The 22,586-nt window shown below is 38.4% G+C and overlaps 1 protein-coding gene across 1 annotated transcript in view; it reads left to right on the forward strand.

Moving 5' to 3' along the window:
• Nucleotides 1–22,586, forward strand: part of INTS8 (integrator complex subunit 8) — a 57,468-nt gene that overhangs the window by 10,553 nt on the left and 24,329 nt on the right. Inside the window, exons 7-14 of the mRNA XM_010360641.2 lie at nucleotides 2,595–2,702; nucleotides 4,518–4,673; nucleotides 7,506–7,606; nucleotides 8,327–8,468; nucleotides 15,804–15,874; nucleotides 16,357–16,532; nucleotides 17,706–17,839; nucleotides 19,970–20,080. Of these exons, the coding sequence (XP_010358943.1) occupies nucleotides 2,595–2,702; nucleotides 4,518–4,673; nucleotides 7,506–7,606; nucleotides 8,327–8,468; nucleotides 15,804–15,874; nucleotides 16,357–16,532; nucleotides 17,706–17,839; nucleotides 19,970–20,080 (999 nt within the window). The remainder of the gene's footprint in view (nucleotides 1–2,594; nucleotides 2,703–4,517; nucleotides 4,674–7,505; nucleotides 7,607–8,326; nucleotides 8,469–15,803; nucleotides 15,875–16,356; nucleotides 16,533–17,705; nucleotides 17,840–19,969; nucleotides 20,081–22,586) is intronic.

Raw genomic sequence — 22,586 nt, forward strand, 5'->3', positions numbered from 1 at the left:
GACACTTCTGATTTTCACAATATGGTGGATGATACAACCTGAAATCAAAACTCCTATAAAACGTCTGTGTGTGCTAGGTAAACTATCAAATGTTCTTTTACTTACATAGCTGAGTGACAATTCCTGTGTTTTGAAAGGCAAATTAGTGGTAACACTCATTCCCTGGCATGATAATTTTTTTTTTTTTTGAGATGGAGTTTCGCTCTTGTTGCCCAGGCTAGAGTGCAATATCATGATCTCGGCTCACCTCCACCTCCACCTCCTGGGTTCAAGTGATTCTCCTGCCTCAGCCTCCCAAGTAGCTGGGATTACAGGCATGCACCACCTTGCCTGGCTAATTTTTGTATATTTAGTAGAGATGGGGTTTCTCCATGTTGGTCAGGCTGGTCTCAAACTCCCGACTTCCGGTGATCCACCCGCCTCAGCCTCCCGAAGTGCTGGGATTACAGGTGTAGTCACCAGATCATATTTAAAGTAGGTTCTTTACAATGCTAAAATTTACCTTAGACTTAAAAAGAAAAATTGTTATTTTTTTCCCAATGAAACCAGGCCTTATTGCCCTTCAGGGCAGCTTCATTATCAGGCTTTTTTGTTTTTACAGTAGATCTATTGACCACTTCTTAACCTCTAAACTCATTGTAATGGCTAGTCAATTGCTAGAGTAATACTTGAAAATATCTTTTTGGTATTTTGCGGTCTATCTTTGCCTAGAAAGGGGAATTATATATAACTATAGTATGCATATATGTGCATGGGTGTGTGTGTGTATGTGTGTATTTTTTGCTCTTTTAGCATCCCTATGCTAAATGAGGAAACTCTCTAGAATGAAAATCAGCCAAGGGAAGCCGAGATGAGCAGATCACCTGAGGTCAGAAGTTCTAGACCAGCCTGGCTAACGTGGCAAAATCCTGTTTCTACGAAAAACACAAAATTATCTAGGCGTTGTGGCACGTGCCTGTAATCCCAGCTACTCTGAAGGCTGAGGCAGGAGAATCGCTTGAACCCGGAAGGAGGAGGTTGCAGTGAGCCGAGATCACACCGTTGCATTCCAGCCTGAGTGACAAGAGTGAAACTCCATCTCAGAAAAAAAAAAAAAAAGGCCAAACATGTAGTGTGGACTAAATAGTGCAAAGCAATGTTGTAGAAGCTAAGGAGAAATTAACCTGGTTTCGTTGAATTGGACAGAACCGTATTTATAAAGCATATCAGTGAAGAGTGGTTTCATGATGAATACTAGGCATGATTATAGCTTAAGAGTTTGGAAGAGGAGTAAGTATCTGTTGCCAAAGGTTGGTTTGGTGGTATAAAAGGAGTAAGGGGTGTGGAATGAAGCATATTTCTAGGATATCATGTGAATGGGGACTTGGAAAGGCTGGTGTGATTAAAATAGAGCACAGTAGAGAGGTTTGGAAAGAGAGATTAGGCCAGATTCTGAGATCCTTAGAGATCAAGCCAAGGAGTTTGAACTTTCTTCTGTTTTGGAGAATAATTGAAGACTTCTTAGTCAGATCAAGAAGACTTGATCTGTCAGCCATGTGTAGAATAAATTCGAGTCAGAATATTACGAGCTTAGGAATCTGAGTTGAAACTTTGGCTGTTCCACTACTTGGTTATATGCTTTTCATGTCACTTTCTGGGCCTTTGTATTCTTATCCATAAAATGGCCAAGTTGAACTAAATAATCTGAGTCTTTTGAGGTTTGCATTTGGTAATTCCGGGTGTCAATATAAGCTTTTTGAAAAACATACAAATTATTTTCTTTTTTGCCTAGTGTCCACATCTTACATACAAATTCTGTCATAGAAACATACGACTGGAGAAGTTTTATAGTTAGCATTCAATTCTCAGTTTAACCAGTATGTTATGGTAGATGTGCACCATCTTCACTTTTGAGGGGCTCCTCAGCTTTTTTTTTCCCTCTACTGTGTTATAAGAATTCCCGTTCTTTTCAGACTTGCAGGAAGCAGAGCCTGCTTCTTACAGAATCAACTAAAAACTCCCAATACTAGCTTTCTGTAGCCTTATCTGGCTTGAGGGCAGGCATATCACGTAAGTTTCACAAACAGATGGGTATGCTTCTTTTAGACTGAATCAGGAGCTAGTCCTAGTAAGTCATAGCATTGAGGGTGATGGAGAATCCATTGTGGTGGTGGGTAGCAGTAACAGTGACAGTAAAATCTAGTTTCCGGGGACAGCACTTGCAGGAGTGTAGCTGCTGCTTTCAGGGTCTGGTCCTGGTGGCCATGGGTGACAGGAGCTGTGGAATCTACTGTTGAGATTCTTCACTAGACTAATGTTGGCTGTCATCCTGACTGCATGCCTCCCCCGCCCTTTTTTCTAGACAGATTCTTTAGCCTTTTTAACAATTCTGTAGGTGACCTAAAATCTACTCAGTAAATCAATATTCTGCTTAAATTGACCAGAGTTGGTTTATGTTGCTTGTGACTAAAAACACTGATGGTAGCACTGCTCCTTGGAATATGTATTTTTTTAATGTCTTTTCTTCTGTGTTTTCCTGAGATACAGTTTTGGTTCTGTCAGCTCTTAAGTACCTGAGAAATTGTTAAGCAAATCGGTGTTCATTATTATTTCAGGTGTGCTATGATTTGGGCGCAGCATACTTCCAGCAAGGCTCCACAAATTCAGCTGTCTATGAAAATGCCAGGGAAAAATTTTGTAGGACCAAAGAACTAATTGCAGAGGTAAATCCAGTCATAATAGGCACTTAATATTCAGTTCTTTAAAACATCTATACATTTTTTTGGCTTTGATTTTTCTGATGATAAAAACATGTTCATTATTATAAATGTGTGAAGTTCAAGAAAGTACTAAAACTGGTTTTTAAAAATCTGTAATAATATAATCTGGAAATATAACCCCTTTTACAAATCTAGTAAATTTTCTTCCGGTTTTTTTCTCTCTGTTTTTGTGCAGTTAAACTCATATTGTAAATACTCTGTATCTTGCTTAAATCTTTGACTAGGTATTGTAAATGTATCATGTTATGGGGAAGTACTCTGATTCACCTAATTTCCCTTATGTTTGGGCATTTAGGTTGTTTATTATATAGCTGCAATATTTGTATCTTGAAGCCTAAATTTTTCTTCAGATTTCAGATGCGTTTAAGTTCCTACAGTTATTACCATGTCAATGGTTATTTATTTTTCTGAGGCTATAATTTATCAAACCAAATTACTTTCCAGGTAAATTTCTCACAGGGCACTTCAGTTAGCAGTGAGTTTTTAACAATTTTTTTTTTTTTTTGCTAACCTGATGCGTGAAATATAGTATCTTTTATAAACTTGCCTCTCATTAATTCCTAATATGGGTAAACATTTTTACTGTGTTTTTCATTTGCATTTTTCTTTTTATGATTCAGATGACTGAATTGTAAAGTATATATATATAGCTAGGTTTTTGTATGTCTGGTGTGTGGAAAAATTCCCACTTCAATCTGCTATTCTTAGTAGAGATATTGATTAAATACCCTAGAGGTTTCAGTACTCTAGCTATTCTAGATAGACCTGTTAGAAATCCCCATTTTACTTTGCCTAGGAAATTCATCTGGTTTCTAATTTTACGGCATTTCAGGTATAGTAATTTAAAACTTACATATTTTTTCAAACTTTTTTTTTTTAAATCCTGTTTGGGTAGAAGCATTTCTGTTCTTCCCAATTGAGTGATGATTATGCTTTCTTTGCTCTCTCCTTTAAATCTCTGCTGGTATATGTCTTTTAAAACCTTTAAGCTTGTTTTTAATGTTAGCACTCTTTGTTAATGTCTTGTCATACCTACTTGGTATGATAATCATGTCCACCTTTTGTATGTTGACCTGAAAACTCTAAGCTTCAGCAAACTTTCTTTGTAAAGGACCAGTTAGCAAATATTCTAGGCTTTCTGGGCCACATTCAGTCTCTAGTGCATATTCTTACTATTTTTTTGTCCCCTTTGCGTAGTTTACAGTTTACAGCCTACAAAAATTGTTCTTAGCTCAAGAGAGACAAAAACAGACCATAGACTGGATTTGGCCTATGAGCAATAGTTTTTTGACCCCGTTCTAAACCTTTAACCTTTTGTTTTTTGATTCCTCCAGTTTTAAATTTTTCTTCTTCTTTTTTTTTTTTTTTCTGAGATGGAGTCTCGCTTTGTCACCCAGGCTGGAGTGCAATGGCGCCATCTTGGCTCACTGCAACCTCCACCTCCCAGGCTCAAGCGATTCTCCTGCCTCAGCCTCCCGAGTAGCTGGGCCTACAGGTGCCTGCCACCACGCCTGGCTAATTTTTGTATTTTTAGTAGAGACAGGGTTTCACCATGTTGGCCAGGCTGGTCTCGAACTCCTGGTGATCCACCAGCCTCGGCCTCCCGAAGTGCTGGGATTACAGGCGTGAGCCACTGTGCCCAGCCCGGCTTGAATTTTTCATTAGCATTTCCTTGTACTGTTAAAATATGCTAAGGGGGTGCTAGACTATTGTTTATATTACATGAATGGATAATGGTATATACCTCTTACTTTACAGATAGGTTCATTATCTCTTCATTGTACCATAGATGAGAAGCGGTTAGCTGGCTATTGTCAAGCATGTGATGTTCTTGTACCTTCTTCTGACAGTACATCTCAACAGTTGACTCCATATAGTCAAGTCCATATTTGTTTGAGATCTGGCAACTATCAGGTAAGATGTATGAGGGGGATGCAGTGAAGTTTTGGAAGCCAGACAATACTAAGTTCAAATCCTCGCCCCACCCATTTACCAGTTATGCCTTTTGGGGCACGTCATTTACACTGTCAGACTGGCCTGTAACATAATGGTAATAATTATCCCATTTCCTAAGATTCTTTTGAAAATCTAGTGAGAAGTTATAGTTCATAAATTCTAAGGCAAAGCATTCTACAGATGTTACTTCATCATTGCTGTTATCTTAAAGGTATAGAGTTGACCTATTTTAAATAAATTTTGTAAGAAATGCTTGTAAGCAGAACTTTTAACATTTAAAAATTGCAGGTAGACAGCTTTTAGTTGTGCGTTTGTTTCGCAGCTGGGATTGTTGGCTGCTAAGATATTAATAGCTTTTGGTTTTACAAAACATTAAGTCTTGTGTCTTTTGGACATGTGGCTTGTAGCCCAGCTTTATTAGCCCTTCCAAATAGTAAGACTGAAGGAGAAAGGGAGCACAGTGAACACAGCAGTTGTTCTGGTGGGTTTGGATGGTCTGTTAACAAAAACAGCCCATCTGCTCTTGAGCCTCCTCATCATCTTGGTTTGGTTCATGAAAAGGCCTTAATGAGTCTCTTCAGACTTTTATTGACACCCCCTCCCCCCACCCCCCACATACCTCTGGGTGTTTATCTTCAGTTTTGTTATAAAAATAACTGGGAATTAGAATTGTGCTTTTAAAGTCTTTATTGGAAAGCCTCCATTCTAGAGAATAAACAGTGCATTCATTCATGTTTAACTCAAAATAGGAATCATGAAATGATAAAGCCATAACTTACTTTTAGTTTTGTGTCTTTAATTGGGTATTATTCCAGCTTTATAGTTCTCTTACCTAGGGTTTTTTTGTTTTTCACAGAAAATAGCTGAAGAGAGGAAACAAGATGGCACTTCTTTCCTCTGTCTTTGGCCCTTTTTAAAAGTATTGCTTTGTCCTAGGAAAGAAAATTAAACTTTCTTAAAGTTTAATTACCGATATAAGTGAACTTAATAAAGGCTGGAGCTCTTTCAGTTACATCTCCCTAGTAAAGGTTTATGAAGGGTGAGATCAATTATCATAAAATACAATTTAACAAGTTGGCTGGGCGTGGTGGCTCACACCTGTAATCCCAGCACTTGGGAGGCCAAGGTGGGAGGATCGTTTGAGCCCAGGAGTTCAAGGTTGCAGTGATCTATGATAGCACTGATACACTGCAGCTTGGGTGACAGAGCAAGACCCTGCCTCAAAAACAAAAAACCTCACTGGAGTGGTAAGACTTGTGCCAACAAGACCTTAGGAATATCATCCAGAGAAAAGCACATGTTACTATGACTTTAATAAAGTTCCAAAATACGAAAATCAGAAAATAGTGTAATGGGTAGCTAAGAAGGGGAAAATAGCAATTTTGTTGCATCTTTGAGATTCATCACTTATACATTCAGGAGTATGGTAGAAACTGTATTTCTTCATATGGGATTGTGTTTTTATGAACTCTGTGGGTTTTGTTTAGTGCTGATGAAGTAGTAGTTGAGCAGCTATAACAGGTGTGTTTTCTCACACTTGCGAAGCTGCTGTGTTGCTCCTGTGGAGCCCTGCCTTGCTGGTGTTTTGTTATGGAGGTGAAGCTAGTGGTTGCTCCATAGTTTCGAAACCACTTATGTCAGTACTTTTCTGGTAGTGGCTGATTAGTTTCATTTTCAGAAATCTCCTTTCCCCCTCCTCTCACCAACACCCTTTCTTTCTTTTCTGCTCTTCCATTCTTGAGAAGTAGCTAAGAAAAAGTCTGTATGTTATAATGTGGGTATTTTTTGTAGTTCACAGATAATATATTTTAAATCATTTAAATTTATTGGAATCACTTCTTAGCATGTTTTTTCAGCTAAAGTTTTTAATTTGTTTGTTTGTTTGAAACAGAGTCTCACTCTGTCACCCAGGCTGGAGTGCAGTGGCACGATCTTGGTTCACTGAAATCTCTGTTGCCCAGGTTCAAGCGATTCTCCTGCCTCAGCCTCCCAAGTAGCTGGGATTACAAGTGCCTGCCACCATGCCTGGCTAATTTTTGTAGTTTTTAGTAGAGACAGGGTTTCACCATCTTGGTCAGGCTGGTCTTGAATTCCTGACCTCGTGATTCACCTGCCTTGGCCTCCCAAAGTACTGGGATTACGGGTATGAACCGCCATGTCTGGCCATATAATTAGTGTTTTTTAGTTTGTTTTATGAACTTATGTTTAGAGTATTAAGTTTTTTTTTTTTTTTGAGATGGAGTATCGCTCTGTCGACCAGGCTGGAGTGCAATGGTGCCATCTTGGCTCAAAGCACCCTCCACCTCCTGAGTTCAAGCGATTCTCCTTCCTCAGCCTCTCCAGTAGCTGGGATTACATGCACGCACCACGACACCTGGCTAATTTTTGTATTTTTAGTAGAGACGGAGTTTCACCATGTTAGCCAGGCTGGTCTTAAATTCCTGACCTCATGATCCACCTGCCTTGGCCTCCCAAAGTACTGGGATTACAGGCATGAGCCACCACGCCTGGTGTAAAATTTTTTTCTAATAACATAGCTGGATTGCCTCTTATTGAATAATTCCTTTCTTACCTCTTATTTTTGGTTTGTGATCTTCAGTTTTAAAAAAGGGGTAGCAGGGCTGTTTTTGCCCTTAATCAAATTTTAAAATTTTAAGAAGAAAAGGTTTTCATAGTAAGATATTTTTGTGATTTTTTCAACTTGTATTTTCCATTATACAAAGATTTGTTTAAAGTAAAACACTTTATCATGATTTTTGAAATGGGTGCAACTTTATGTATGTGTTCTAGGAGGTAATACAGATTTTCATTGAAGACAACTTAACCTTGAGTTTACCTGTCCAGTTCCGACAATCAGTCCTAAGAGAACTCTTTCAGAAAGCTCAACAGGGGTAAGTTGAAAAATTACTTTTTGATTTTTGAATAGAACAGCAAGTGCATTCTGGTTATCAAAACCACATCTTCAAATTACCTATGGCTCTGTGACATTATTTTCATGTTGTTAATATAAGGAAAATTAATATAGTCTGTTTTAAATAATGCTTGTGGGGCCGGGCACGGTGGCTCATGCCTGTAATCCCAGCACTTTGAGAGGCCAAGGTGGGTGGATCACTTGAGGTCAGGAGTTTGAGACTAGTCTGGCCAACATGATGAAACCACGTCTCTACCAAAAAGTACAAAAATTAGCCGGGCGTGGTGGTGCACACCTGTAGTCCCAGCCACTCAGGAGGCTGAGGCACGAGAATCACTTGAACCCAGGAGGTGGAGGTTGCAGTGAGCCGAGATTGTGCCACTGTACTCCAGCCTGGGTGACAGAGCAAGACTCTGTCTCAAAAAAAAAAAAAGAAAAAAAAGCGCTTGGGGGAAAAATAATACATAGCAAAATTTCATTCTGTTGTCTAATGTGTAACTAAGTTGTCCCTTGATAAATTCAAAACCTATTCTGCTTTTTTTCTCCCCATGATTTGGTATATATTTATTAGTACGCTTGAATATTCTAAAATTTTACCTCTCAAGAACAAATGGCTCATTCTTGTGAATATAATTTTGTAATATACACCTTTCTTTTGTAGTAAAAATAACATTAGTTGATCTACTTTTGTATTCTACAGAAATGAAGCTCTAGATGAAATCTGTTTTAAAGTTTGTGCCTGTAATACAGTTCGTGATATACTGGAAGGCAGAACAATTAGTGTTCAATTTAACCAACTATTTCTTAGACCAAATAAAGAGAAAATAGACTTTCTTCTTGAGGTATGACATGTTTTTCTTTCCCCTTTTGATTTATAATTTGCTTTAAGCTTACCAGTGACCTCTTAATTGCCAAATCCAGTTCCTTTTTTCCTGTCTGCCTTGCCTTTCTGTACCTGACAGTTGGCACTTTTGACAGACTCTGCCCTTCTGCCTGGTCTTCTGCTGTAGTTCTTTTTCTAGTTCTCCCCCATGTTTCTTCAGCATCTTTATTGGATTCTCCTTAGTCCTTCACTGACTTCTCTATTGCTCTTCCTTTAGTATTTCTTTTCATGGAACTTTTGTCCTTGGCTCACGCATCATTTTTGATTTACTTCCAAAACTTCACTCATCTGTTTCATCACCTGTTTACTAAGAACTCCCAAATCAAACCTCTAGTCTCTCATGTGTGCTGTGGAATCTGTGTTTCTACTGGATCACTCTACTTCTTTCTTAACAGTCTTAATGTTACAGACATTGAGAGAAGTACATAAAGTGCAGATAATACCACTTCCAAAAATACGTTGCCAGCACTTTAGAAGCCTTTGCTGTGGTCTTTACAACCTCCTCTACCTTCCCTCGAGGTAGCCACTCCCCCGGCTTTTGTGATCATAATTTTCTTCCTTGCTTTTACAGTTGTATCACCTCTGTATGCATCCTTAAAGAACATTCTTTAATTTGCCTATTTTGAACTTCATATAAATGGAATCATACCATATGTATTCTTCATCTTCTTTCACTGAAGAGATTTGTGAGATTTATTCAAGTTGTATATAAATAACAATTTTTTCCTTGCTTTAAGAGGCTGGGCACGGTGACTCACGCCTGTAATCTCAGCACTTTGGGAGGCTGGGGCGAGTGGATCATGAGGTCAGGGGTTCAAGACGAGCCTGGTTAACATAGTGAAACCCCGTCTCTACTAAAAATACAAAAAATTAGCCAAGCGTGCTGGCAGGCGCCTGTAATCCCAGCTCCTTGGGAGGCTGAGGCAGGAGACTCACTTGAACCCGGGAGGCAGAGGTTTCAGTGAGCGGAGATCACGCCACTGTACTCCAGCCTGGGCAACAGTGAGAGACTCCATCTCCAAAAAAAAAAAAAAAAGTTAGAATATTATATGGACCACGCCACAATTTCTTCAGTCTTGTGATAGGGGACATTTGTCTTTTTTACAGTTTTTGGCTATATACACATATGGTGAGGGACATTTGTGGTGTTTGTAGTTTTTGTTGTTTGGAACATACTTGTACATATATCTAGGTGTGCATATGTACCAGTTTATGTTATATACCTAGGGAAAAATATATCTGCAACATTAATTTTTAAAAACCGAGTGGCTTATACCACCAGGATGGCTGAGTGTTCTCTTTGGTCAATATTCTTGTTAACATTTGATGTTGTCAGATTGCCTGTGAGGTGGTTGTATAACAGTATCTCGAGGTTTTCATTTCTACAACTCTTCATTTAATTTTTACTCATGGATTTTGTTTTTTGAGGTACCTTTTCCAAGCGTTATGCCTCTTTTTTTTTTGAGATGGAGTTCTGCTTTTTTTATTTTTTTGAGATGGCACCCCCTCTGTTGTCTGGCCAGGCTGGAGTGCAGTGGCACAATCTCGGCTCACTGCAACCTCCGCCTCCCAGGTTCAAGCGATTCTCCTGTCTCAGCCTCCTGAGTAGCTGGTACTACAGGTGTGCGCTAACATGCCTGACTAATTTTTATATTTTTAGTAGAGACAGGGTTTTGCCATGTTGGCCTGGCTGGTCTCAAACTCCTGACCTCAGGTTATCCGCTTGCCTTGGCCTCCCGATGTGATAGGATTACAGGTGTGAGCCACTGCGCCTGGCTGGAGTTCGCCCAGGCTGGAGTGCAGTGGTACAATCTCAGCTCACTGCAGCCTCCACCTCCCAGTTTCAAGTGATTCTCCGGCCTCAGCCTCTGGGGTAGCTGGGATTACAGGTGCCCACCACCACGCCCAGCTAATTTTTGTATTTTTAGTAGAGATGAGGTTTCGCCATTTTGGCCAGGCTGGTCTTGAACTCTTGACCTCAAGTGATCCGCCCACCTTGGCCTCCCAAAGTCCTGGGATTACAGGCATGAGCCGTGCCCGGCCGTGTGATGCCTCATTTTTCTATTACATTGTTCATCTATTTTTGGGAAGGAGCTTTATTTTTGTAGGAGATCTGTATATATTCTCTCTCTTTTTTTTAACCAATTTTAAATATTGCAGATATCTTCACTGAGTTTGACTTTTCTTTTTTGTTTTTTTTTTTGAGATAGGTCTCACTCTCTCACCCAGGTTGGAGTGCAGAGATGTGATCTCAGCTCACTATAACCTCCACCTCCTGGGTTCAAGCCATCCTCCCACCTCAGCCTCCTGAGTAACTGGGACTACAGGCATGTGCCACCACTCCTGGCTAATTTTTTTATTCTTGGTAAATATGGGATTTGATCATGTTGGCCAGGCTGGTCTTGAACTGCTGAGCTCAGGTGATCCACCCACCTCGACTTCCCAAAGTGCTGTGATTACAGGCATGAGCCACCATGCCCAGCTTAATTTTCTTTATATTGTTCCAAAGCTCCTAAATTTAATATCAAATTTACCAATTTTTATACATTATAGTGATTTCTGTGTGTTGCTTAAGAAAGCTTTTTCCTATCATGTCATGAAGATATTCTTCTATTATCTCTTCTAAAAGCTTTATAGCATAGCCTTCCTTTCACATTTACATCTTTAATCAACCTACAGTTGATTTTTGTGTGAAGTAGGAAGTGTTCCAGCACCATTTACTGAAAGGTTAATCTTTTTCTATCAATCTCTAGGGCCACCTTTATTGTATGCCGGGTGTTTATATATGTACAGGCCTGTTTCTGAGCCATTTTATACCACTTTTCTATTTGTTTATCCATACCTCATTATGTCCACATCCTGATACCATTGAGAGCAAGTTCTACCTTTTTTTTCAAAGTTGTATTGGTTATTCTTGTCCCTCATGCTGTTGCCCAGGCTGGAGTGCAGTGGCGTGATCTCAGCTCCCTGCAACCTCTGCCCCCCGGGTTCAAGCGATTCTTCTGCGTCAGCCTCCCAAGTAGCTGGGATTACAGGCATGCGCCCGGCTTATTTTTGTGTTTTTAGTAGAGACGGGGTTTCACCATATTGGCCAGGCTGGTCTCAAACTCCTGACCTCGTGACCCACCCGTGTCGGCCTCCCAAAGTGCTGGGATTACAGGCGTGAGCTACCACACCCGGCAGTCCTTTGCATTTTTATGTGTAAACATTAGACTCAGATTGTCAAGTTCCACAAATCTGTTGTATTTTTGTTTGGAATTACATTAAATTTAGAAACCAGTTTAGAAAGAAATTATGTCTTTTTTTTTTTAGCTTCTTTTTTATATTAGAAAAAATTTTATGGGCAGCCTCCCAAGCCAAAGTGTGCTTAGGGAGACCCCCAGTAATTTACATCTTTACATTATTGGGTGTCCTAACCCGCGAATGGGTGTGAGGGCTCTTGATTTCTTTAGGTAGTCTTTAGTATCCTTTAGAACTTTCTAATTTTTCCATAGAAGTCTGAAATTTTTATATAGTTCTTAAAATGTAGACTTGAAAATAGTTTATGCATTGATACAGAGGTGTAATTTAACTTTCTAATAATTTTATATCCAACAACTTTGCTTAGCTTCTAAAAATTCTATTTTATCCATATGTTTTTCATTTTTCTATGTATGCAGTCATCTGTAAAGAATGCATTTTGTTTATTCCTTTTCTAACCTTTTAATTTTGATTTATTTTTACTTTTTGTTTTTTGAGATGGAGTTTCTTTCTTGTTGCCCAGGCTGGAGTGCAATGATGCGATCTCTGCTCAGCGCAACCTCTGCCTCCCGGGTTCAAGTGATTCTCCTGCCTCAGCCTCCTGAGTAGCTGGGACTACAGGCCTGCGCCACCACGCCCAGCTAATTTTGTATTTTTGGTAGAGATGGGTTTCTCCATGTTGGTCAGGCAGGTCTCAAACTCCCGACCCCAGGTGATCCACTCGCCTCGGCCTCCCAGAGTACTGGGGTTACAGGTGTGAGCCATCGCGCCCGGCCTCTTTTTACTTATTCTTTATGTGCTGGCTATTACCTCCAGTACAGTGTTCAGTAGAAGTGGGAATAGTGAACTGCCTCATCTCACTCCCAGTCTCAGAAGGAAAGCTTGCACTATTTCACCATTTAGAATGATGTTTATTGTAGGTTTTTCTTGTAGCTATTCCTTATCTGATGAAGGAAGTTCCCTTCTCTCCTTAGTTCACTGAAGATCCTGTTTTTAAAATAATGAATTATTTGTAGATTGTATTAAATGCTTTTTCTATGTCTATTGAAGTGATCACATAATTTCTCTCCTTACCTGTTCATGTGATAAAGTATAATTGATTTTCAAGTGTTAAACCACCTTTGCATGTCGAGAATAGACCCAACTAGGTCATGATCTTTTTTTAATAGAAATTGCTGAACTTGGTTTGCCAATATATGAAGTTTTTTTTTTTCTAAATTCATGTGTGAGATTGATGCACATTTTTTTTTTTTTTTTTTCTTTTTTGAGGCGGAGTCTTGCTCTGTCGCCCAGGCTGGAGTGCAGTGGCCGGATCTCAGCTCACTGCAAGCTCCGCCTCCCGGGTTCCCGCCATTCTCCTGCCTCAGCCTCCCAAGTAGCTGGGACTACAGGCGCCCGCCACCTCGCCCGGCTAGTTTTTTTGTATTTTTAGTAGAGACGGGGTTTCACTGTGTTCGCCAGGATGGTCTCGATCTCCTGACCTTGTGATCCACCCGTCTCGGCCTCCCAAAGTGCTGGGATTACAGGCTTGAGCCACCGCGCCCGGCCTATTTTTTTATTTTTTATTTTTTGAGATGGAGTCTCACTCTGTCACCCAGACTGGAGTGCAGTGGTGTGATTTCGGCTCACTGCAACTTCCTTCACTGGATTCAAGTGATTATCCTGCCTCAGCCTCCAGAGTAGCTGAGATTACAGGCACCCACCACCATGCCCAGCTAATTTTTTTGTGTTTTTAATAGAGACGTGGTTTTACCATGTTGGCCAGGCTGGTTTCAAACTCCTGATCTCAAGTGATCCTCCCACCTCTGCCTCCCAAAGTGCTAGGATTACAGGTGTGAGCCACCACACCCAGCCGACGCACAAATTTCTTTTTTTCTTGTCCTGCCTTTGATTTTGGTGTCAAGGTCATGCTTACCTTATAAATAAGTTGAGGCATCTGTCTTTTTTGTTGTCTGGAAGAGTCTGTGTAAAAATGAAGTCGTTGCTCTTTCAGTGTTGGGTAGAATTTACCAGTAAAGTCTGGGCCTGGGTAATTTTTCTGTGGGAAGATTTTTGATCAGTGATCATAGAGCTGTATTCTCATTTTTCTAGAGTTAGTTTTAAAAGTTACTCTCTAAGGATTTGTCCATTTCATCTTGTTTATTAGTATTAAAATTTATTATTTTAATATTAAAGCATCTACCAAGATGCCCACTAGTTTGAATTTTTCTTTTTTAAAATTGAGGTGTGTGAAATTCACATAACATGATCTGTTAGCTCAGGTGATCCACCCACCTCGGCTTCCCAAAGCGCTGTGATTACAGGCATGAGCCACCATGCCCTGCTTAATTTTCTTTATATTGTTAGGTTTGCTAATCAGAAGTTAACCCATGTTCTCTACATTGTTCCATGACACATGTAAAATGCATCTCATTATGTGAATAAATAATCTGTTGTAAAAGGAGACTCATATTTATTACTTACCATAATATATTTACATATGGCAGCAAAGGAGCAAAATTATTAGAATGTAAGTGTATAATACATATTCCAAGATGCTCAGATATTATTTACTGATAGGTTAATTTGTTAATCAAAGAATGGTATTTGAACACAGTACTTTTAAAACACTGCTTTTTTTTTTTTTTTTTGAGAGGGTGTCTCTCTCTGTTGCCCAGGCTGGAGTACAGTGGCCTGATCTCGGCTCACTGCAACCTCTGCCTCCTGGGTTGAAGTGATACTCCTGCCTCAGCCTCCCCGAGTAGCTGGGACTACAGGTGTGCACCACCACACCCACGTAATTTTTTTTTGTATTTTTAGTAGAGACAAGGTTTCACCATGTTGGCCAGGCTGATCTCAAACTCTTGACCTCAGGTGATCCACCTGTCTCAGCCTCCTAAAGTGCTGGGATTAGAGGCAGGAGCACCCAGCCTGTTTTTTTTTTAATAACAGTTTCATCAAGATATAATTCACATACCATATAGTTCACACACTTAAAGTGTGTAAGTCAGTGGGTTTTAGTATAGAGTTGGGCAACTATCACTTCACTTCCTGTTTTCACCCCAGAAAAATAATCTCTTATTCATTACCTGTCACTCTTCATTTTCTCTCAATCTCGCACCACCTGAGGCAACTACTAATCTTCTTTCTATCTCTATAGATTTATCTGTTCTGGATATTTTATGTAAATGGAACTATGAAATAGATGATCTTTTGTAACTGGCTTCCTTCACTTAGCATGTTTTCAATATTGTACAGTGTATCAGTACTTCATTTTTTATGGCTGAATAGTACTTCATTGAATGGATATATACTGTATTTGTGTGTTCATCAGTTGGTAGACTGCAAGTGATTTCTACTTTTTGGCTACTGTGATTAATACTACTATGAACGTTCTATTTTTTGTGTGTGTCAACGTAGAAAATATTTAGCAATTTCTTGAGTTTATGGACTTTTACGCTAGTTTTATTTTGGCTTCTTATAAATAATATATGGGGAGGAATCCTAATCTAATGAATAAATTCAAAATAATATGAAAATATTATTTGTAGATAAGTGATATAACCATAACTAGTTTCTATTCTTTGTTTGCATTGTTTACTTTTTAAACCTTGCTTACCTTTTTAAACTATTCATGAATAGCTCATGAATATAGAACCATTAGTTCTATATTTGTGATAAATCAGTTATTCTTTTCGATTATTTTCTTTTTGGTTTTAACTTTTTTTATTTTTTTAACTCTTTTCTGACAGGAGCTACTGATTTCTGTGGTTTATCACTTAATATAATTTGGCAACATACTTGATAAATTCTGTGAGAACTGTATAGCCTGGTAACTAGGTTATTCTTTGGTACATGTGTATACACCTGTACTTATTAAAATGGTCACATTCCATTCCCTCTTTGTGATGGGTTCTTATTCCTTGGTCTCATCTCTTAAGTTACTTAACCAAATCTGTGATTGGTACATGGTTGAAAAAGGAAAATTCAGTTGTTTTTAAATCCTACCTTTTCAAATTATAATTTACATTTTTAAAAGTACCCATATTCAAATGAAAATTACTCAAATTCCTAGGTATGTTCAAGATCAATAAATTTAGAAAAAGCTTCAGAGTCTTTGAAAGGAAACATGGCTGCTTTTCTAAAGTAAGTATCTTTCTTTTCTTTTCTTTTCTTTCTTTCTTTCTTTCTTTCTTTCTTTCTTTCTTTCTTTCTTTCTTTCTTTCTTTCTTTTCTTTTCTTTTCTTTTCTTTTCTTTTTTCTTTTCTTTTCTTTTTTTTAACTTTGAACTTAGTCCTGTGAAAAAAATATCTCTATTATCTTTTGTTTTTGTCTTGGGTATCTTTTAACCAAGCAGTAACTGGTGTTTGAGAACCCATTAAGTTCAAATTTGTATAGCCACATGAGACGTTAGGATTATATAGTTACCTTTTTTTAAATATTGTGGCATTGACCTCACAATTTTAAATAAGGACCAAAAGGAAATTTTAAAATCTATTTTAAAATATTGTTATACAGCTTCTTTAATGGTGACTTTTTAAATAGCTTATTAAAATTGGTTGATATGATTGTTTTTCTCAAACTAAATTATACACTTTTTTGTTTCACAATATTTCTTACTGATCTAGGAATGTGTGTCTGGGGTTGGAAGATCTGCAGTATGTTTTCATGATTTCTTCACATGAGCTTTTCATTACATTGTTGAAAGATGAAGAACGAAAGCTACTTGTTGATCAGATGAGGAAGAGATCCCCTAGAGTAAATCTGTGCATTAAACCTGTAACTTCATTTTATGATATCCCAGGTTAGCTCTCTAGTCTGCCAGCCAAAATATTGGCATGTTTTGCCCCTCTATTCAAATTAACATTGAAATATATTTGAGGATTCTCTCTTATTTGTTTTAATTAACACTTGTGTTGGTAATTAATAGAAATTCACCTGTCTTCCATATCAGATTTCTGTATAAGCAGCTATGCTCTGGAGCTCTGCCAAGCCAATGATTAGTGCAGATTCAGGCCTAGATACATAAAAGATTTTAGCTGGGGAAACAGAGCAAGGTAACACTGCTGCCAATATGTTCATGGAAGTAAAAAAAAAAAAAGGGGAGGGGGGAGGGGAGAGGAGTGGTGAGAGATGCTGGGACCAAAAAGACGACAGACTTTCGTGCATGTCAGTCTGTATCACTGCTAGTATCTGCTGACTGAACATTTTTGTCAGTATTGCCATTTTTGCCTTATTTATTTTATTTTTTTCCCCATTTTTGCCCTTACAAATATAAGTAGAAAATACAATGCTAGTTTTAAATAAGAAACATACACTTCAACATTTAATATAGATGAGAGAGAATTCAGTTGGTTTAACAAAAGCAAAATTTTAGTTTCTTTGACCTTCACTAGATTTAAACTGGTTGAATGTCCAGTTGTAAAGGAAAAGGGTAAGGTTAACACATACAGAAATGCTGGAAATGCATTATTGAAGACTGTGCCTGATAGCTGAGCTGTAATTAGGTATTTTGGTAATCATTTTTGGTTCTCTGGGAAGAGCATGCCCCTTTCTCTCAAAAACCACATGCTTAATGTTTATTACTCAAAATTAACATTTTATATATGCTTTTATTAACACATGATGTTCAAAAGTAGTGTATAAGTAGTGTGTAAGTCTGTGTATAAGTTAATTATTTTCATATATTCCACATAGTTCTTTGCATGAATTAAATATTGATTTTATCTTGTTTATATTTTCATTATCTTTATTTTTAAAATGCATTCATTTATTAAATGTAGATATAGTAAAATTGTGTTAGGTTTTCTATGTGAGGATAAAGTTAATATGTAATTTACACAATGTTGAATCAGTTCTCAAGATGATAGCAGCTTTTAATTTACAGATGTAATACAAAATACATAATTTTAAGTAAATTTTCATTCTCATATGTATATCATTGAATTAAATCATTGAAATATAAATCTTTTTTTAGCTTCAGCAAGTGTCAACATTGGTCAGTTAGAGCATCAACTGATATTGTCAGTGGATCCTTGGAGGATTAGACAAATTTTGATTGAATTACATGGTATGACTTCAGAGCGCCAATTCTGGACAGTGTCTAATAAGGTAAACCCTATGTCAAGAACAAATAAGAAAATTGCTGTTGTTTTCTGAGGTAATTTAATAGAAAAGCTGTTCCCTAACCTTTTTGATAATAAGGACCTCTTTTACTTAACAGTTGTAAGACCTTCACATGACCATAATTGCATTTTTAACATCCATTGACAGAAAAAATAGGAAATGTCAGAAACAAAAAGATACCATTGAATGAATAACATCTAAAAATCAGTTTTTCCATTTGTTGACAAAATATATGCATTTTATTTCATTTATTTATTTTTTGAGACGGAATCTCACTCTGTTGCTCAGGCTGGAGTGCAGTGATATGATCTTGGTTCACTGCAACCTCTGTCTCCCAGATTCAAGTGATTCTCCTGCCTCAGCCTCCCAGGTAGCTGGGATTACAGGCATCTGTCACCGTGCCTGGCTAATTTTTGTATTTTTAGTAGAGATGGGGTTTTACCATGTTGGCTAGGATGGTCTTGAATTCCTGACCACAAGTGATCTACCTGCCTCTGCCTCCCCAAGTGTTGGGATTACAGGTGTGAGCCACCACGCCCGGCTGCATTTTAAATATAGTTGTAAATATATGTAACTGGTATATTATTTATGCATTCTGTAGCATAATACTTCATTATGGAGCATTTTTGGCTTTAAATGTTCCTTTAAAAATTCCCAGCTAATACATTTACCTGTTTCTGAGTTTATCTATTAGAAATTTTTCCTGCATAGAAAGTGCAAATGAAAATAGCTTTTAAAATGCCATGTCAGTGGAATGTAGCTTAGAGATACAAGGGAAGTAATCTACAGATACAGTAGAAATTAAAGCAATATCGTAATGCTCCTGATTAACTACGTACTTACTCTTCCTCTGCTGAAGATATAGTAAAAAGGCAGCCAGAAATGTATGGGTTTTTTTTTTTGGGGGGGACGGAGTTTCATTATTGTTGCCCAGGTTGGAGTGCAGTGGTGCGATCTTGGCACACTGCAACCTCTGCCTCCTGGGTTCAAGCAATTCTCCTGCCTCAGCCTCCCGAGTAGCTGGGATTACAGGCTTGCCCCACCACACCTGACTAATTTTGTATTTTTAGTAGAGACAGGTTTCTCCATGTTGTTCTCCATGTTGGTCAGGCTGGTCTCAAACTCCTGACCGCCTGACCTCAGGTGATCCGCCTGCCTCAGCCTCCCAAAGTGCTGGGATTATAGGTATGAGCCACTGAGCCTGACCTGTATTTTTTAAAATTGGGTTTAAACATACAAGTAGCGTGAAAAGAAAAAAATTGCTCTAAAAATTAGTTGAGTTTTTTTTTTAGTATTGATGCTATTTGTTAGTGTGAATTTTTAAGATGAAGGCCAGGTGCAGTGGCTCATGCCTGTAATCCCAGCACTTTGGGGAGCTGAGGTGGGTGGATCACTTGAGGCCAGGAGTTAAAGACCAGCCTAGCGAACATAGCAAAACCCCGTCTCTACTAAAAATACAAAAATTAGCCGGGCATGGTGGCATGCACCTGTATTTCCAGCTACTTGGGAGGATGAGGCAGGAGAATCACTCAAACCTGGGAGACAGAGGTTGCAGTGAGCAGAGATCACGCCACTGCACTCCAGCCTGGGTGATGGAGCAAGACTATCTCAAAAATCAAAAACCAAAAATTTTAAAGATGAACAAGTATAGCATAATAGTTATGATAGGGGATTCTGGGACTAACTGCCTGCTTGAGCTTGAATGCCAGCTCATACTTAAATAGCCGTATAATCTTGAACAAGTTATTTAACTTCTTTGTGTTGCAGTTTTCTCATTTGCAAAATGACAGTAGTAGCATAATAGTACTTACCTTGGTATTGTTGTGAGGATTACCTGAATTAATATATATAAAACTCCTAGTCTTTGTCTTTTTTTCCTAATAGTAATCCCAATCCATTATTTATTACTTGTTGATTGTAGTGAATGTGTTCATTTTCATTAGTGTTATATTATGGCTGTGATTTTCCTTTCTCTTTAAGAGACAACCTGTGAATTATTTTTTTTAATGCGATTGAAGATTATTGAAAGATTCTTATCTAGATTTGGCTTTCTCTGCGTGTGTGTGTGTGTATATATATATATATATGTATGTATGTATTTTTTGTTTCTTTTAGTGGGAAGTACCTTCTGTCTATAGTGGTGTTATCCTGGGAATTAAAGACAATTTAACAAGAGATTTGGTTTATATTCTTATGGCCAAAGGTTTGCACTGCAGTACTGTTAAGGTGAGTAAAAGTGTGTATCAAACACTTGTTAAGAATATGCTTTATGGCCAGGTGCCGTGGCTCACACCTATGATCCCAGCACTTTGGGAGACTGAGGTGGGCAGATCGACTGAGGTCAGGACCAGCCTGGCCAACATGTCGAAACCTTATTTCTACTAAAAATACAAAAATTAGCCGGGTGCCTGTAATCTCAGCTACTCTGGAGTCTGAGGCAGGAGAATCTCATGGGAGGTGGAGGTTGGAGTGAGCTGAGATTGCATCACTGCACTCCAACCTGGGTGACAGAGTGATAGTCTATCTCAAAAAAAAAAAAAAAAAAAAAAAAAAAAAAGCTTTACTAATTTTAGCAGGAAGTCAGGAACCAGAACTTACCTTTTCCTAATCTTTAAAATCACAATCATAGGCTTAAAAGAATATTTGAAAAGGCATTTTGGTTTGTTCTCTTTCCTTTACTGTTATAGTTATACTAAAATGGTCTTGATCAAACGAATACTGCTCTGTGCCTTTTTAAAAGTTTAGAGAATATGCAAAGATATTATTTGTATTCTTTAGGATTCAGCTAGTAAAGATTGTGTACCAAGATTAAAAAACAAAATTTTTAAAAATTACTTTTGTAGTATATTTTACATGAGTTTGTAGCCTGGGATGTTGAGACTTAAGTGTAATGTTAAATCATATAAGACAGTGCAGTTGCGTGAGTGATCATACACTGAGTTCTTTAGGAAGGTTAAAGACAGCATCTGGAATGCAGAAATGAACTAAAATTGAGGCTTAAATAAGTTAACTACGTCCCCACACCAGCAGCATCTGTGACATTTGGAAACTTTTTGTTTGAGACAGGATGTTGTTTTGTTGCCCAGACCAGGTGCAGTGGCATGATCACGGCTCACTGCAGCCTGGACTTCCTTGGCTCAAGCAATCCTCCCACCTCAGCCCCCTAAGTAGCTGAGACCACAGGCATGTGCCACCATGCCCAGCTTATTTGAAAGAATTTTTTTTTTTTTTTTTTTGCAGAGGCAGTGTCTCCTTATATTGCCCAGGCTGACCTTGAACTCCTGGGCTCAAACAATCCTTCCATATCAGCCTCCCAAAGTGCTGACATTACAGGCATGAACCACTGCACGTGGCTGGAACTTGCTGGAATAAAAATTTGGGGGTCCCATCCTAGACCTAATGAATCAGAAATTCTGGGATGAGGCCCAACATCTTTTTAAATAAGCCCTCAAAGTAATTCTGTTGCATGCTAAAGTTTGAGAACTGCTGCTGTAGACCATCATTGTCCAGTGGAAACATAATGTAGGCCACGTGTGTAATCTATAATTTCATTAAAAAGTGTGATTGATTGAAATGATTTATTTAACTCAATATGTCTACACTATCATTTCAATGTGTAATTGATATAAAAAGTTGAGATGTTTTGTATTCTTTTGAAAATGTATGTGCTAAGTCTTCAAAATCCAGTAAGTGTTTTATACTTACAGAATCTCTCAATTTGGACTAGTCACATTTCACATGCTCAATAGCCACATCTTATCTAGTGGCTGCCATATTGGACAGTGCATCATGAGACAATTGTAAGCCATTGAAAAGTTTTAATAGGAGGAATGTAGTTAGCAGCTTTTCTCCTTCCACACCTAAAATAACGTTTACTGGGCACAGAGACTGTTCTGCAATTTCATATATGTTTATTGTTTCATTTATTCACAAAAACTTTGTGGAAGGTGTTATCTCAGTTTTAAAGGTATTAAATTGTCCAATGGCACACAGCTAGTAAGTATCACAAGTGTTAGAAGGGCTAGAGAGAAGAGGACATATTAGAGAAATATTTAGGAGATAAAATCTGGAAGCAATTGGTAACTGACTTCATGTGGAAGGCAAGAGGAGAACGAATCGAGCATGATGCTCAGACTTCTGGTTTGAGAGTCAGAGAACCAGTGGCAATGCCAGCAAGTAAATGTGCAGAAACACATTTTTGCAGGGCAGATTACGAGTTTATTTTTACAATTTTAATTTGAAGCTACAGTTGGAAACAGCCTAAAGCTTGGAGAATGGTCTGGACTGGAGCTACAGATTTGGGAGTTACCAAAGATCACCCAGAGAGAATATAAAGAGCATGAGACCCTCGGGAATGCAATACTAGGTCCAAGAAATAGTGGTGTGATGGGCGTGAGGATCAGACAAATGTAGAAGGTGTAATACCTAGGGGAAAAGAAAATGTCAAGAAAAGAGCAATACACAGCACCGAGTTGCAGCCCCCTAATTCCTGTAAGATAACAGAAGAGTGTTCAGTAGATTGGACAATTAAAAGATCTTTGGCTTGGCCGGGTGCGGTGGCTCAAACCTGTAATCCCAGCACTTTGGGAGGTTGAGACGGGCGGATCACGAGGTCAGGAGATCGAGACCATTCTGGCTAACCCGGTGAAACCCCGTCTCTACTAAAAAATACAAAAAACTAGCCGGGTGAGGTGGCGGGTGCCTGTAGTCCCAGCTACTCGGGAGGCTGAGG

Source organism: Rhinopithecus roxellana, chromosome 9 (assembly GCF_007565055.1).
Source record: "Rhinopithecus roxellana isolate Shanxi Qingling chromosome 9, ASM756505v1, whole genome shotgun sequence".
Lineage (NCBI taxonomy): Eukaryota > Metazoa > Chordata > Mammalia > Primates > Cercopithecidae > Rhinopithecus > Rhinopithecus roxellana.